At 39.2% G+C, this 16,354-nt stretch overlaps 1 protein-coding gene across 2 annotated transcripts; it reads right to left on the reverse strand.

Moving 5' to 3' along the window:
- Nucleotides 1-4,278: 4,278 nt before the first annotated feature.
- On the reverse strand, nt 4,279-16,053 carry TMEM41B (transmembrane protein 41B). 2 transcript variants are annotated; one of them, XM_075755138.1, is made up of 7 exons: nt 15,819-16,053; nt 14,053-14,170; nt 12,789-12,917; nt 10,968-11,061; nt 10,028-10,132; nt 8,014-8,152; nt 4,279-7,129 (listed from the first exon to the last, which is right to left on the reverse strand). In XM_075755138.1, the coding sequence occupies exons 1-7, from the start codon at nt 15,898-15,900 to the stop codon at nt 6,960-6,962; spliced, it is 837 nt and encodes a 278-aa protein (XP_075611253.1). In that variant the 5' UTR covers nt 15,901-16,053; the 3' UTR covers nt 4,279-6,959. The 2 variants fall into 2 exon arrangements, 1 of the variants encoding a protein (XP_075611253.1); XR_012835789.1 differs by lacking the exon at nt 4,279-7,129 and adding an exon at nt 7,749-7,870 and having other exon boundaries at nt 7,929-8,152; nt 15,819-16,027.
- Between the last annotated feature and the right edge of the window lie 301 nt (nt 16,054-16,354).

The raw sequence follows: 16,354 nt of genomic DNA on the forward strand, positions 1-16,354 counted from the left end.
AATCAAGAAGGATAATCAAGAGTCACCACAATTCTTGTTGTGAAAAGCTTGGGGTTTTTTTTGTCAGATAAATTCTCTGCTTTCACAGTCAGCTTACAGCCCAGTCTCACTTAAATCCAGGCATCCAGTCCATGTACCCAAGCAGCTAGAGCTTTCTCCTCTCATTTTGTCAATGACTGTCTCTTTTCTGTTGTATCTTTCCCCACCCCAACTATTTCATTTCTGAAATACTCTTTGCCTAGCAGCCACAAGCAACATCACTGATGTTTAATTCAAATGCCAGTAGCTTTAATCTGTTAGCCGCCTTGAGCAACGTTCCCATCACAGGAAGCACCCAAAATACAGCAATTTTGTCAGTAAACTTTGCAAATTGCTTAGGTGTTCTTGAGTAAGGCAATGACACTCTAAACTACATTATGAATTCTTTAAAGTATTCTTTATGATGTTGACAAAGTCTGTGGAATTGTGAAATCTGTGGAAACTATGACTGTTTAGCCAGAGAATCATAAAGATACATTAGCAAATGGGAAGTGATTTAAAAGATTCATTGTCTTTGGCAAGACTATCGGTGTTGATTCAGCTGCTGGTTTCAGTGGCAAAGACTGGGATTTTCAAGCTCAAGCCTTAAATTAAAGAGAATAAAGTCTTCTTAAAAGTGAAGACAGAACTTAACGCAAACATATCTTGTTATTCCTCAGACTAGTTAATTTAGACTTATTTTGCTAACAGTCACAATCATGATTATTGGAAAAGTTTAATAAGCAGTAAGAAATCGAAACAGCAAATTACAGTTTCATTCAACACTGCTCAGAGAATTAAAGTCTGAAATACAGTATCTGCCCTTTTTCTGTGCAGATCTTTCCCAAGATGAGGTAAGCTCAGAAAGGTAACAGAGCTCTAAGCTTGAACAGATCGCTATGGTTGTCAGGGTGCTGATTGGATACAGTGTCTTTTAGCTACTGCAATTCTGAGATTTACCCTGCATTCTTAAAAAAGAAAAAAAAAAGTCAGTGACACTTAACCTACTGTCTTCTTTCTTTGTCATGGTTGATTTGTGGTCAAAGGGAACCTCACGATACCAAATTTAGGCTTGTTCTGCTGTAGGGTGCTCATCCTCAAGCAGCGGATGTGAAAGGAGCCTCTCCAATCCTCTCCAGTCTGCAAAACTGGCTGCAATTGCTTACTGACATGTTTGGTGTAAGCGATATCCACGCAACAGACTTCTGGAATACAGCCTGCACATCGGATCACCTAACACACATCCTCCCACGTCAGGGCACAGATCAGAGAACGGTCACATCGAGGTTCTGAACGTTTCTTAAGCTGCCATGCAGCGTTGTCCCTCTTCTCCCCAGCTCCAGGAGCCCACAACCAGTGGGGCAGCTTGTGAGCAGGCCCTAGATTCATTGTGCAGGTGTACACCACCAGGGCTCCCAGAGCCTCAGATGGGCCGTGGAAGCATTTGTAAATAGCTGAGATGAGCACAGAGGGTGAATATGTGAGACGCTGGCTTAATTTGTTTCTGCTCTTTTCATTTCTGCTTGTTGAGTAATAAATTTTTTAGTATTCAGACTGAGCATTTAGGATCTCCCTTAACACTAGAGGAGAATCAGAGAATGTTAGAGGACATAATTCAGAGTAAGTTCCATCGAAGTCAGCATATCAAGATAGAAACTGCCTATAAGAGGGCCCTGAGCGCACTAACAGGCCTTAGTGGCCCTGACAGCCCCAGCCTGGGTCTCAATCCCACCAAGCACGGGCCCATTTAAGTCAAGCTGCTGGGCTGTGGCAGACCCTGGTTACCCTTATTGGGTCCGATCCTGGCCTTGTGCTGCTGATTTACATTTCTGGCTTCACCTCAGAGCTGTCTCATCACTACAGACTTGCTTGATGACCCAAACTCTTGGTTGAGGCTGCCCCTGCTCCCTCACTGGAGGCAGTGGGCAGGCCAGCTGGGCTCTGCCTTTCTGACCCCACCCTAGGGATATTCCCTGTGAGAAATCATTTTAACACAGAAGAGAGTCAAATATACAAATTATTTAGTGATCTGCTCAAAACACTTTTTCATGGCATGGAACTCTTCCAAGTATATTAAACACTGCACATTTGATTATTGGATACAACTGCTTAAGGGCTAGGTTGTGAAAGAAAAATCAGGAGTTATGACAATAACATCAGATCTTAATTCCAATGCGGAATTTTAAAAGCTATTTGCCCCTATGGCACATTCGCCTCTCCAGAGCCCACTAACCTTGTGCCTGCTAACCTTGTAAAGCTATGAGCATATCATTTTAGTCCTAGAGATGTGCAGAAGCGGAATTCTGCGTTTTGAAGATTATCTACAGAAAGGAACTTTTATGAGGCCTCTCACATAGTCAAATACCAGTCATTGACCCTAGCTCTCGTAATCCAGACCCAGATTCTTCCTTGTGTACTATAAAACAATAAAACATGAACTATTACAGCAGGTGGAATATTTTTAATAAGGGGAGTTACAGTATGTTAGTAAACATATGAGGCACTGGAACAGATTGCCCAGAGAGGTTGTGGAGGCCCCATCCCTGGAAATGTTCAAGGCCAGGTTGGATGAGACTTTGGACAACGTGGTCTAGTGGAGGGTGTCCCTGCCCATGGCAGGGGGGTTGGAACTAGATGATCTTTGAGGCCCCTTCCAACCCAAACCATTCTATAATATTATGCTTTTATTCATGTTAATTGCTGTTATTAAGAGACCATAACTTCTTTCAGTTTGACCTGGAGCTATAAAGCCACCAGCTGAGAGTTAGATAGAAACATGTCATTGCCAGGTATCAGTTACTGATTATTTTTATGACCAATTAACTTCTCTATGAGGGAAATTTAAAAAGCTCACTCCAGATCCTGCTCTCCTCTCAAAACTTTTTATTCCCCGCTTAACATTGTCACGCTAAAAATGTATGGCTGACAAACCTCACACTACTTCTGTCCTAAGTTAAGCTTTCTATAATTTGACCTGTATTCTTTTCAGCCTCCTGGGGGGAAAAAAAAAAAAAAAAGAGAAAAAAACCCTATTTTGTAATCCTGCAGAAGAGATTGTCCCACATGATGAAAGAGTTCATTATACCTTTGAGGGGTAGTTAAGACTTCCCCTTTCCAGCAGTGACTGTCGTGGGTGCCTCGGAATGGCCAGGCACTCACGTGGCACTGCTGGGACAGGATTTGTTCACTGTGCTGAACCTAATTTTTAATGGAGGAACGTGGCTGAAAGGTCTATGCTTCTTTATGGTTTAGCTCCCACAATTCCCAGAGTTATAACTCCACTGTTATTACTTACAATAATGAAAGAAAAAACATGTGACTAAACCAGAAAGAAATGCATTTCCTGTTTTGTTCCTTTTTAGTACATTTCTAGTACAAAACAGTAGAGGTATGAATTTCATTCCTGTAGCAACAGCTCTCACAGAGGTGTCTACTTCAGCTAGTCCTTACATTTGTAAAAAATGAAGCTGCATTAGCTGCTGGGCATTTCAGTCCTTGATCAGCTACCTGGCTGAGTCAGTTCTACCGGATGTTCAGTTTAATGCACAGCAAACTAGATAGTAGGAGGCAAGCAGCATACAGTTCTAATGCAAAGCAGAGCAATCCACATTGCATTTTAGTGACTATCATAAAAGTAGGTTATCACAGACACTATGCATGCTGAATATTCTCAGAAACAACACACAAAAATCTTCAAAGTTGCTTGACACAAAAACCATTTTGACTTTGCATAATAGTTCACTAACATTTTAAAGAAAGATTTGTCATTTTTTAACTTTTGCTTCTTTTGTCTTAACCTTTCAGCAAGCTTTCAACACTGGTTTTCTATACAAGGCAAAACAAAAATTCCATAAACTGGACATAACAGAACATTTTAAGGAAAGGTAAATGAAGCTGTAACAACTTTAGCACATGAGCCTTCCATCAGGAATTCATGCAAAAAACCAGCAAGTTACGCAAATGGTTCTATTTGAAGAGATAAAACAAATTATAGACAATTGCCTTACAGCACAAAAATATGAAAACTTTTGAAAATTACTGTTGTATATAAGAAATTAATTTCAGGTGGCAAAGTTTACTTAGGTGTTCTGAAATAAAGGTAGAAACAGAATTAACATCATCTACAGATGTAATCAGCTGTTTAATTTTTAATCAGTCATTAAAAATACCATTTAAGAACTCATCCCTTTTAAACAGGTTAATAAAAAATTAAGTTTAGTGGGCAGTTCAGCATGCTTCACTGTACTCAAAAATACAATGTTTCATGTTTTATATAATAGCTTTATTATCAAATGGCAAGAGACATTTAGTAGTGATGTCATGCAGGTATCACAAAAATTTCCAAGATAAACAGGTCGCCTAACAGCTCAAAATTCCTTGCAATTAAAAAACAAAGCTACATTTTCCTGATTTCCCAGGTTGTTTCATGGTAGACACTGTTCTCCTATCAAAATGTTATGGCTATCTCTTGGATCACTTGCTGGATTCCCAGAAGGAAAGGGTAGGCAAGTACATTACTCCACAGCACAGTGCTTTTTTGCCTTTTTCAGAAGGCCTTCTTGACTCTTCACAACCCTCAGAAGTAGTCCTCATAGGGTAGGAAACTGCCTGAGGCCCTTGCCAGCTAAAGATAAACACAGAAGGGACAGGTTAAAAAAAAAAAACCAACAAAAAACCCACACCACTACAGTTTTGCAAAGGGGAAGAACCATATTTTCAACCTTTTTAAGGTCTTAAGGCTTTCAGCCACTGTAGAGGGAACCCAGTCTATGGCTGAAACAACAGATTTTTCAGTAACATAGCCCGATCCCATCTACGCAGTGAAATATAACACAGTGAAAATGTCAAGTAATAGCATGATTCATATTAAATTGAAACATAGTTCAGATCCTTCTTCAGTGTCAAGGTTCCACCAAAACATTGGCTTTATACAGCGCAGAAGGGATTTTACAACAGCACGTTATTAACTAGAGATTGAGGCAAATTTTGAGAAAAGCCACTGGACAGTAAGTAGTAGGTACTTTATTCTGAGAGTTCATCTGCATGAAAAGTTAACGATGCAGAAAAGTAGTCTGTAAATCCACAGCATAAATCACACTCAATAGTCCAGGGGACACTTGCTCAGAGAGCTAAATTCACACTCAAGTTTACTATGGCGTAAGTCCCCTGGGTAGATGACCTCTGAGATTAGAACTGCAGCAATAAAAATAATCACTGTTCAGTTTTAAATGCCAGAGTACACTTTCAGAGTAAATTCTAAATTGCAAAACAATTGCTGAAGCTAAATGCTCTTACAATAAACCTGCAAATAGAAGTGATAGGTATTCCTTTATATACACCTATGTAAAAAATACCATTTACTGTGCAGCCCAGATTTAAATAAAAGACAAATAGTGTATCAATAATATTTACTATATATTTACATGTAATACTGTGATGAAATGAAGGAGTCAATTAACATTATGTTACAAAAAGAACAAAACCCTTTAAAGGTACCAGTACCTTTCACATTATCACATTTATGATCTGTTCTCTGACATCTCAAATGATCTATCATATGACGACTTAACTTGAGGATACAGACAAATAAACCCTTGAATCAGAGCAGACGCTAATGTGTCAGCTCCCATTTCAGCAAGATACTTCAGGGGCACCAACTTGAAGCATTAAGCAGCACTGGTTTCAGTAGGATAAAACTTCAATGTGCACCCCAGTTCCTTGCTGATCAGGACCTCATTTCATGGGATTCCACTGACAATACAACAAACAACAGTTACAAGCATACAAGGGAAGGTATCATATACCTTATTGAGTGATTATATATAATTTTACCTAAAGGTGAACCCTAGCTGGTTGCCCATTGCCAGTTAATGACTTACCAGACAATGGAATAATTGGAATCATCCTTTCAATTTCATATACACTAACACATGAGCCTTTTGTTACATGATGCTTTGAACATTATTTGGAATCAGCTCTTCAATAAGAGCTGCACCAATTTGTGTACCTGACATTTCTAGCTACTTGAACGGCAATGCAAAGATTTTATACTCTTTACATATTGCTTGAGAAATGGTAATGTTACACTGCTTAAAGTTTGTTTTTAAAATCACTTGAGAACTGAGAGTTTTATATAATCATATGATCGTTTTCTTAAATTGGCAGGATAAATCTATACAAGTGAAATATTGGCAAAATAATCAACACTCAAAAATTAAAATTAGAACTTCAAAATCATCAGCCAGCCACAATAAAAATTCTAACCTGCTCTCTTCCTTTCTATATCCTCTCCCAGAATAAAACTTTACAGAGGACAAGAGGGAATGATGTGACACTTCGCGTTTGTTAATCCAGTTAGTAAAGCAGATGTAGGTTCAAGTATTTAAATCCACACAGCACTAATAAATAGAAGTAAACAATCAGGATGAGGATATCATTGTAGTTAACGTACTGCAAAAAACCTTTGTTGAGTGAGCACCGTTACTATGCTATTATTTTGGAACTCCAAAAGGAACAAAAGAAATATTGTTAATGAGAAATGTACTCAGACCAGGTTACATGCAAGCCAACATAGAATGTTACAAAATTGGACTGAATAATTAAGGGTTTTTTCCCCCGCAAATTTATGTCTACATTACAATTTTTGCTCTGCAGATAATCAGAGCAAAATGTTACATCTGTGTTTTCACTTCCCCTCATCCTGAAGGCCCCCCACACACCCTCCCCAAAGTAAATCACTGATGGTTTGGTTACAAAACTATATGCAGTACATTTCTGAACACAGTTCCTTCTATTTTAGGACATGTGTTCATTTAAAGACATTCTTCTCAATTACAAGCCTCCCCTTTAATTGCTTAAGATCCAATAGAAAAGCAAATATACAAATATCAGAAGTGCTGATCCTGAGATGAAGTATGGGAAATTCTGGTCCAGTTTGATCCTTATTCAAACTTCTGTTTCAGTTTCTTCTGGAAGACAGCTGGTAGGATGGAGAGGATAGCTAGGATCATGAGAACAAAAACAGAGTTCCAGGAAACAGCTTCCCCTGCTGTTGTAAGTTGGTACAGCGTTGTTCCTGCCTTAATGGCTACAAAAGACGGCGGTGCCACACCTGGAGCAGGGAATTAGAAAGGTAGGAGGGCAAAGGAAGAAAAAACAGCTTGTTAGGGTGAAAAAATGGATGAGATCATAAATTAGTCATCCAACTTATAACACCAAAAATTTCAAACTTTGTTGCCCTGTACTTTTTTTTTTTTAAAGAGGGGTGTAAATACAAAATTCAAACACAAAAAACCCTTATCAAAAGAACTGGCTTTATGCCAATTTTAGTATTTTTAACACCAACTCAAACACAGGAGACTGAGAAAATAATCTCTGCTTTTTCAACTCTGCAGATTTCAAGTTGCCTCTTACAAACTAATTTTATTTAAGTTCATTAAGGAAAAATATGGATTGTTTCCTAACCAGATTGGCATATTTTTGCAAATATTCTTTAATTACAAAACAAAAATGTTTAACACCACATTAATTATGAATTCAGTCCTAGGAAGATATATTATGCTTAATAAAATGGAGCAGGAAATGGAGAAACAATCCTTCAGATCAAAGTCACATACATCCTCACACAATTATGCTGAGCTTATAGTGGAGTGGAACAAAAAGTTACTAATAAAGTGTTCATAGAATGTATGTTTCCTTAAGCAAGTAATTAAGCCTGGGCTCATTACATCTCATCCAGTACATCAGAATAGTCCTGACTACTAAAATCTTTCTATTGCTCTAAGCCCCACACATTGAAAAGTACAAGCCCAATGTTCTTGTAATCTTTCAGTTGTCCAACAGGTGGTGATCCCTGCTGAACAACTGTTCACTAGCTACTACAAAGAAAAATCAATCCTCTCAGCTGAAACCAGGACAACAACCCATACAGACAAGCAAGTAATACCCCTCCTTCTGGCTACCCCCAAACTGCAGTTCACCAGCCAGAATTCTTACCTAGAAAAGTGCCAATGAAAAATACTTTCAATGGCACATTAATTACAGGAGATGTTATATTGATAAACCAATTGGGAAGGAAAGGTGTTATTCTCAAAAATATTATGTAGTTAATGAGGTGTTCTCTGTGCCGTTCAACCTGCCAAAACAACAAAAAAAAATCAGTAAAAAAAAATCCCTGCCTTGAAATTACACAAAGATTTTACTACTAGGGGTTTGTTAGGAGCTTTTTTGTGTAACTTTTGTAGAAATTTACCTGATTTTTATGTTTGCAACTTGTAAACAATAAGTGACTCAAGGAAGAGTCATCAGTGAATCACCTGTTAAATAGCACTGAAGTTGGTCTGGAAATACCAGTCTGTGGTAGAGCATGGTCATGATGTGTCTGAATCAGCCAACTTATACAGCCAACAAGTCATTTAGCACAGCAGCAGGCCTAACCCTAACTTTAGCACAGCAACTTCTGCCTAACTGTAGCCCAGTCACCTTATATTCCAAAAGCTCTTGCAGGAAATAGCAATGAAGTTTGTTCTTCAACCCATTCTGTCCTAACTCATGATCAAACTTGAAACACAGCTCTATTCCCCACTTGGAAACTTACCCAGGTCACAAGTCTGAAGTTTACCAGGTGGATGCTGCCAGCACAGTTGCAAAACCTATCTATCCATGTGTTAGAATGCCTAGCATTAACATTTACCCAGAGCAACCACAATAGCCTCAAGTTTATTTACAGTCTTAATTATATTTTCAAGTCTAGCCCAGCTCCTTATACTACATCAAAGCCTCTGCCCCTTCCAGCCTGACACATCAGTCCTTTCAAACAAGAACTGCAACCTCAAACCAAGCTATAAGGACAGCAAAGCATCCATCACTTGTTGCCTATTCTGGCAGACCTTCACTAAGCCTAAGCCTAAACATGGCCAAACAGCTGAAATCAAACTTGGTCTGATTGCAATTCCATCTGAAGTCTCATGTAACAACTCACCCCAGTCACAACCCTGTTTTGTCCCCTCCAACTTTAGCTTTATCTGCAACACTGAAGTCAGTGCTGTTGTTCAGTAATACCACTGTAGGTTTTTTTAATCTTAGTGAAGGCCAAATACTTGAATGTTGATTAATCCTGCATATAAAATGTCTTACCCCTCAAAATGCAAGCATCACATAGTCCAATTAACCTGGAAACAGCGAGATATGAACTGCACATTTAATTACATCTTTTTAAATCACATATCCAGTTCTATCAATGGAAATAGTAACCATTTGCCAGTCAGAAAATAGCCTCAAGATTATACTGTGATATTTCTTGATTTTTATTGATTTACTTGCGTCAAGAGTCAAAATACTAATACATTATTTAATAAGGTCAATTGTGCAGGACAACTCTACATCTTACCTAATGAGGAACAAGTTTAAAATATTTTATGTGATTCAAGCACCTTGAACAGAGTACAGTAGTAAGTTGTGCTTCATACTTGCAAAAAAAAAAATCTGTCAAGTCAAATACTAATCACACTATGATTTTTACTGCAAAATCTTTAACTTCATCTGATGATTAACACTTGCTGAAACTAACATTACCAGATACTATAAGAGAAAGTTTCTATATGCTCCAACCACAATAACAACTTCAAATTAAGGTTTTGCAATCAGACATACAGCTACACGTTTTCTTCTCCTATAAAACACACAAACCCAGCTTTTATTAGTTCTGATGCTTAGAGAGCTATTACTTTAAATTGAAACCAGAGAGGTTTCCTATTGACATTAGCTAAACCAGGGGGGTTATCAGTTGCAAACTCTTCCTAGGTAAAAACAGCTTCCTCATGCGAAATATCATAAAATCAGGAATACTCCCCACTGTTTACAAACACAAAGAGAAAGTAACTACACAGCATCAGAAAGGAGTCAGAATCCTTTCTCTGTAACTAGGTGCATAAGCACGGGATCCCCTAGTTTTCCATGCTATTCCACTATACGTTTTCATCATAAATTCCAGCATCTCTAGAAACTTTACCTGTTCTGACCATTTTACTGCTTTTTCTGTTAAATATCTGTATACAACAGGACGTCCCACTAAGTATGAAAGCATGTAGCAGAATGAAGCTCCAAGTCCTGAGCACTGGAGAAAAAAAAAAACCAAAAACAAACAGATGAGCAGAAACTCTGATTAATCTTAGCCTTATATCCCTATTAACTACACTGGCTAGATAGAGCCTGCTTTTCTGTAGCCCTCCACTGAGGCTGAAGGGCTCTCCTTCAGCGGTATGTACACATTCCCTAGGAACGTTGTTGACCGAAGACAGTCCCTTTATTTCCACGGCATTTAGGTCAATCTTAACATTTAAAGTAGCTAATGTTGATTACTTATCAGTTAATACCGAGTGCTTCTGCAGTTTTAAGATTTTGAACAGTGAAAGCATTGCAACTAAGGGGCACAATGGCATTAAAGAGATTCGAACTTGAAAATTCATCAATTTGTTCCTCCATACCTAGTCAATTATCTTATTATGACTGCATCTTTGATAAATTACTTTTTTTGAAGCTGGTCAATAACATACATTTCATATCTTAAATTAAGCTTCTTGGGTATTTAAGCCATTTAAAACCAGATGTGTTTTGCAATGTGATAATAAGAACAAAGTAATCATGTTCTGAAATTACAATCAGATTCTGGTGGATGCTAGACAAATTTAAAGTAAGGGAAACTCCCGGTGATTCACACCCAGCTGCCTCCATTAAGAAAACTTAGAGAAACAGTTTAGTCTTTCAGATCATCACCCCGTGCTACAGTGAATTTTGTGGGTAATGCCATTCTCACAGAGCTGAATGAGAACTCATTCATACCCCTATTTCACTCAGACTCTGATCGTTTCAAACAGGAAGCTGTTTAGATGCTTGTTAGTATTCCAAATGGAGAGAAATATATGCCCTCACAAACTATTTTCCATACTTACCAGACAAACAAGAAATAAGGCCAGCGGAAAGGGATAAAGAAACCCTGACAGGATACTGAGAAATATAGACCCAGGGATAGCAAATGTTTGCAAGCTGGATGCATCTTCATTAAGGAAAAAAAAAAGAATTTTTAAAAAGCTACCCAATTCTTAAGTTTATAAGGAGTCAGGATACATATTACCATTTGAAAAAACCATAAATATAAATAGGCATAGCCTCTAAAGATCTTTACTTCAAAATACATTTGCAGAGTAGCACAAGAAGCCCAAGTGCAGAGAAAAAAGGGGTAGATTCATCATCAGCCATACAAAAAGAGAGTCACTAAAAAGCTGTACTACATTTTTCTCTTTACCTGTGCTACAACTGACACTGAGGATTTATTATGAGATTACAGGAAACACTTCTGATTTTACACTGTTGACAAGAGATATGCAGAGTTCAGATACTCTCTCTGAAAAGTCCACAGAACTGTCTGAGCCCATAACTACTATGAGTTTTGTGGAAGATTGACATGTATGAAGGCAACTACTACTTCCTTACAAACAGGCATGCTGCAATCACTAGGTAACTGGAATGCATGACCACTAATTTCAGTCAGAATTTTTCAAAAAGGCAAACATTAAGTTTCTGCAGCATAAGCTAGCAGGCTGTTCAGCTTAAGGCTTGCTAGGCATACTTGAGACTATGACGTATTGCCCACTCTGGATAGAAATCTTATAAAGCAAAAAAATCTGCACACCATTGTATCTGAATTGAATTGACTGAAATATCAAAAAGCCAAATAATCTTCCTTAAGTACATTACAAACAGTACAGCTTTTTCTAAGCAAGTGTCAAGGTTGTAAGGTAACTGTAATGTGCTTGTCAACTGATCAGAGTCTACTGCTGGGACAGTAAAATGTCGTCATATCAGCTGCTATAGTAGTTCAATAAATATCCAATTCTGTTCTACTTGTTTATATATAAACTCTAACATTTTAATTTTCTTCATAAATCTATTTGTGAACTACAGGATAATTACTAATGGCACATTCAGCGCTGATTTTTCTCCGAGTTACAAAAGCCTCCTGCATTAAACTATGAAGCAGACCTCTTATACAGCTTTTGAAAGTTATTAACCTTTAGTTAAGTGTTCCAGTTAAGAGTGTGTTTAATGATTAATTAATATATTCAGCACTCAGGAAAAAGAAGTTAACACAGAACACAGGTAGCCTTTGTGTTTCCCTAGGCAGAAAGTACTTCAGAAATTTAGCTCTCTAAAAGGAAAGAGAGATTTGGTTTTTTGAATGCAGGCACTGCAGAGATGAAAGAAGGCTGAAAACTCTTTAAGAAACACTGTAAAACATTCTGTAAGTTACCCTTACATGGCACTTTTGAATGTCTCAAGAAAGAACAGCTCAATAGTCTTAGTTTTCCTTCAGAATCAACGGTAGCTTCTAACTGGCAATTCAGTTTGCAATTAAAAAAGTTATTATAACACTAAAATGAGACCAAGTCTAGCATCAAAGCTAAAAATATTGTCCATAACAGACACAGTCAAGGTGCAGCTGCATGCAAATCCCCAACAGCATTTACTACTTTATATAGACGCATCAATTCCTTCTACTCAATCCTTTCTTACAGTCCAAAAAGCATACTGAAACACACAAGAAATGTTTTTAACTTCAAAGGTTTTGCAACATTTGTGTCTATTTATAAACACATCCAAGTATGTTAGCCTCCTTCACCCATGATCAAGCATTTATAAATTTGTATTTTTCATTTCTTTTTCAGAGATATGTAACTATATCAAAACCGCTTTTTATATCGAAAAAAGGATACAAAACATATGTGGCAAAATAAGCCACTAATACTTGAACATAAAATGTGTCCTTATATTTGGACAGGACTTTTCCCAAGGCCTTTGCATCATCCATATCTCTAGGAACCTTTATACATTCTCTTTCTTCTCTGGAAAAAGAAAAAAACCAAGAATGGTGGTAAATATAATCAAACAGTATAGTAAAACTATCTACTGAATATATAGATAATTAGATACACTACATCACTTAACTACAACCTCAGCAAACAAACCACGATTATTGTTGTGAAAGTGTTCTCAGATGAACACTTAGTATTTACACTCTGATTTTTGTTAGAAAATCCTCTATTTTAGATATTTGCAAACCATATCTTTTTTATTCATTACAACAATCTGCTTAATTTCTAGAGTTTGGGCTTGGTTTTTTTTTTACCAAGTACCAACCAAGAGAAATAATTACTCTAATCAAACCTTGGCAACTGAACAGCAGTCAACATTTCAGCAAAAAACCATTGTAACTGCCTCAACACTAGGGTCATAACATTTTAAGTGCAGCAAGAGCAGCAGAGCTTTACCTCACAAACAAACAAAGCTTTAAGAGCAAAATCTCATGTCACACCTTAATCTGGTGCAACCCTGGGCAGCCCAGTTGAGTGTCCTCTCTTCCTCTGTATCAGACTTAGAGATTGGATTGTTGCAAACTGAACTTGTTGAGCAAGTTAATCAGACAGAAAATTAACTACTACAAGAAAAAAAGAAAGTTGTCAGACAAGCAGGCTTCCATCTTGTCAAACTATGTACCTTCCCAACACAAGTACTAGATACAACGAAAAGGAGAAAAAGAAAACATGAAGCTTAGACACAATGGAAGAAGGATGTCCTTTTGATGACAGCCTCCAGTTATACCAGTGCATAAGGAATTTTAAAATAACCATACCCCTAACCAAGCATGTTTTGGCTCTCACCTGAAGAAGGTTAAGAACATAGTGAGTTACCACTGCTAATGTGACGGGGTAACTTTTCAAAACATGGTATCTCAACTGTGAAACAGAAACCCTAGGTCAAGTACAACTCTGTTTACACAGATCCTACCGGTTAGTATTTCAATATTAAGCTTTGTCTCTTGACATTCTAGGTCATAAACTCAAATGCCCTTTTACAAAAGTAAGGTTATGTCTATAATTAACTCATGTCAGTTTAAAAATCACTTAACCCCATGTAGGCTCCTCTACAATTTGATACGGAATGAAAAGCAAATAAATTAATCTTTCCCGACATACTTACACACTGAGTTGTGGGAAATTTTTATATACCAGGAACATAAGGAAAGCAGCTGATAAGAAGATGGTCACTAAAATAAGAAGTGATGTCCGAGCTGATCCACCTTCTGCCTGAGCTTTCCCTGAAATTACACAAATACAAATTTTTTTAAAAAAAATACAAACCAACAACAACAAAAAGAAAACCCTCACATCTTACAACAGATTTCAAACTTATACTGTAAGGAAACATTAAGTTAAGCTCTCTGTGGACGTAATCTTCCCACCAATGCTTTCAATAACATATACAACACATTGCTCACACTCCCTAAAAGCTTTCAAACAAATCTGAAGTCCTTACGCTGGCAAGCATCCCATAAAAGTCAACTTCTATGATCCGTAATAATTTACAAATTTATTAATTGAGGCCTAAAGAGAAAAATACAGCAAAACAAAGCTAGCCATACATATATTTTCCTTTTTGTCAGAAATCTTCTGCCAGTCTTGTTAACTGGAGATTTAATTTGAAGTTAAATTTTCAGTATGTACGATGCAACTTTGAAACATACTCATTAGCAGATTTGGGGTTTTTTGCTCCTATGAAAGAACACCAGGCACAGCCAGTAGCCAGTTAGATGAAACACACTTATCAGGAAAAAACCCTATGTAAAGGCACACGCATCAGCCTGGCACATAAAGATTACAGTTGTCTGACTTAGGAATCACACATATTTTACACTCAAATAAAAAGACTTATCTTGGGTATGTCTATGCAAATTTTTATTAGCCTTTAAATTCCTGTGTAAAGGAAGTAATGGGAGTACAATAAGTGACATAATTACATTTTAGGTCTCTTCCATACTTTAGATTCTTACCAATATGACCATATATATGCAATACACTGATTAGCACAAATGCAACTATATGCACAAAGAATTTTAAACAGAAATAAACAGTAGGAACTCTCTGCATCCACACTGGGGCGCGTATATGTGCACGTATTAAAACACCCTCTCTCCTCAGACATTGCTAGGCTAGCACAACTTCGCAGCAAGCATCAGTCTCCGCCACCTGGAGAACACAAAAAATGCCGAGGCTGTATTTTCATTCGTAGAGGCCGGTGGCATGACTAACAATGCAAACGCATAACATTCAAGCAGGTCGCACTGCCACCTCACTGTTGTGAAACACAGCGAAAGGATGACGAAACCCACGGACTAAACAGAGCCGGCTGGACGAGCTGGCAGTTTTATTCGCTTTAACGCTTTTTGCTTTGAGGTCAGCGTGATCCCACAGGTGTGCACCGGCTCTGCTAAAGCCGAAGGCGGCAGCCATGTAGTAGTTACAAGCATGAATACCTCACCCGTGGTTAATAACATTTTCTCCAGAGAAAGAAAAAAGAAAACAACCCCACAACAAAAAACTAAAACAACAACTTAATAGGACGAAAAATACAGCGAATTGCAATTTCTGCCACTGCCACTTTTTGTACTACAGTCGTGCCGGTAGTGGAATAACAAACACGCAAACGAACCTACGAGCGTTTCCTGGTTAGCATGTGCGCGGGGCACGTTGTTGCCCCATTTGGGCCACGGCCCTGCCGCCGGTAGCGGCTGACAGGCCCCTCGACGGGAGCCCACCTCACCCCCCACGCACCGGGCCCCTGAGGCGGCCGTAGTGCCGCTCTCCCGCCCAACCGCCCGCGCGGGCGGTTGGGCGGGCAGTTAACCGCCGGCGGTCGACCGTTGTCAGGACGAGGTCGCGCACTCCCGCCGCCCCAACCCCTGGCACCTTCTAGAAGCTGCCGCTGGTGCCTGGCGCTCTCCGCCGCTCCTTGGCAAGGCCCGCGCTCCGCCGCCCTCCGCTGCGCCATGGCTCCGCGCTACCTCGGGGCCCGCCGGCCGGCGAATCAGGCCCAAGACAGGCCTCGCCGGCACCGAGAGCCGCGGAAAGGAGGCGGGACCGGCCGCTCCTCCTCACCCCACCGGGTCGCGCTCGCGCTCCCGCCCCCGCCACCACACAGCGCATGCGCTGCTCTGTTGTGCCGCTTTTGTGAGGGGCATTACGGTCTTGCGCTTCTGCGCTGTGATATCTGTGATATATGGGAGCCGGTTTTGGGCTTCGCGTTGTGAAATGCTGTGGTGGGTTAGTGATGGTAAATGCGGTAGCGCTTCCTTTCTGCGAACGTTCTTCCCGCGCTGCTCGCCACATGGGTTATATACGGTAACCGGGCGTGCGCTCAGTAGGAGCAGATACGGTGCAGCGTGTCCCCTCAGGGCGGCTGGGTGGCGGCGTCCCAGCCCGGCCTCCTCGGCCCCGGCTGGAAA

The sequence above is a fragment of the Balearica regulorum genome, chromosome 5 (assembly GCF_011004875.1).
Source record: "Balearica regulorum gibbericeps isolate bBalReg1 chromosome 5, bBalReg1.pri, whole genome shotgun sequence".
Lineage (NCBI taxonomy): Eukaryota > Metazoa > Chordata > Aves > Gruiformes > Gruidae > Balearica > Balearica regulorum.

Coding starts and splice junctions, on each gene's coding strand:
- TMEM41B (XM_075755138.1), bottom strand. CDS start 15,900: ATGGCGCAGCGGAGGGCGGCGGAGCGCGGGCCTTGCCAAGGAGCGGCG. Junction 14,171..15,818: donor CCAGCGGCAGCTTCTAGAAG/GTGCCAGGGGTT, acceptor GTGTAATTTCAG/GGAAAGCTCAGGCAGAAGGT. Junction 12,918..14,052: donor AATTTCCCACAACTCAGTGT/GTAAGTATGTCG, acceptor TTCTTTTTCCAG/AGAAGAAAGAGAATGTATAA.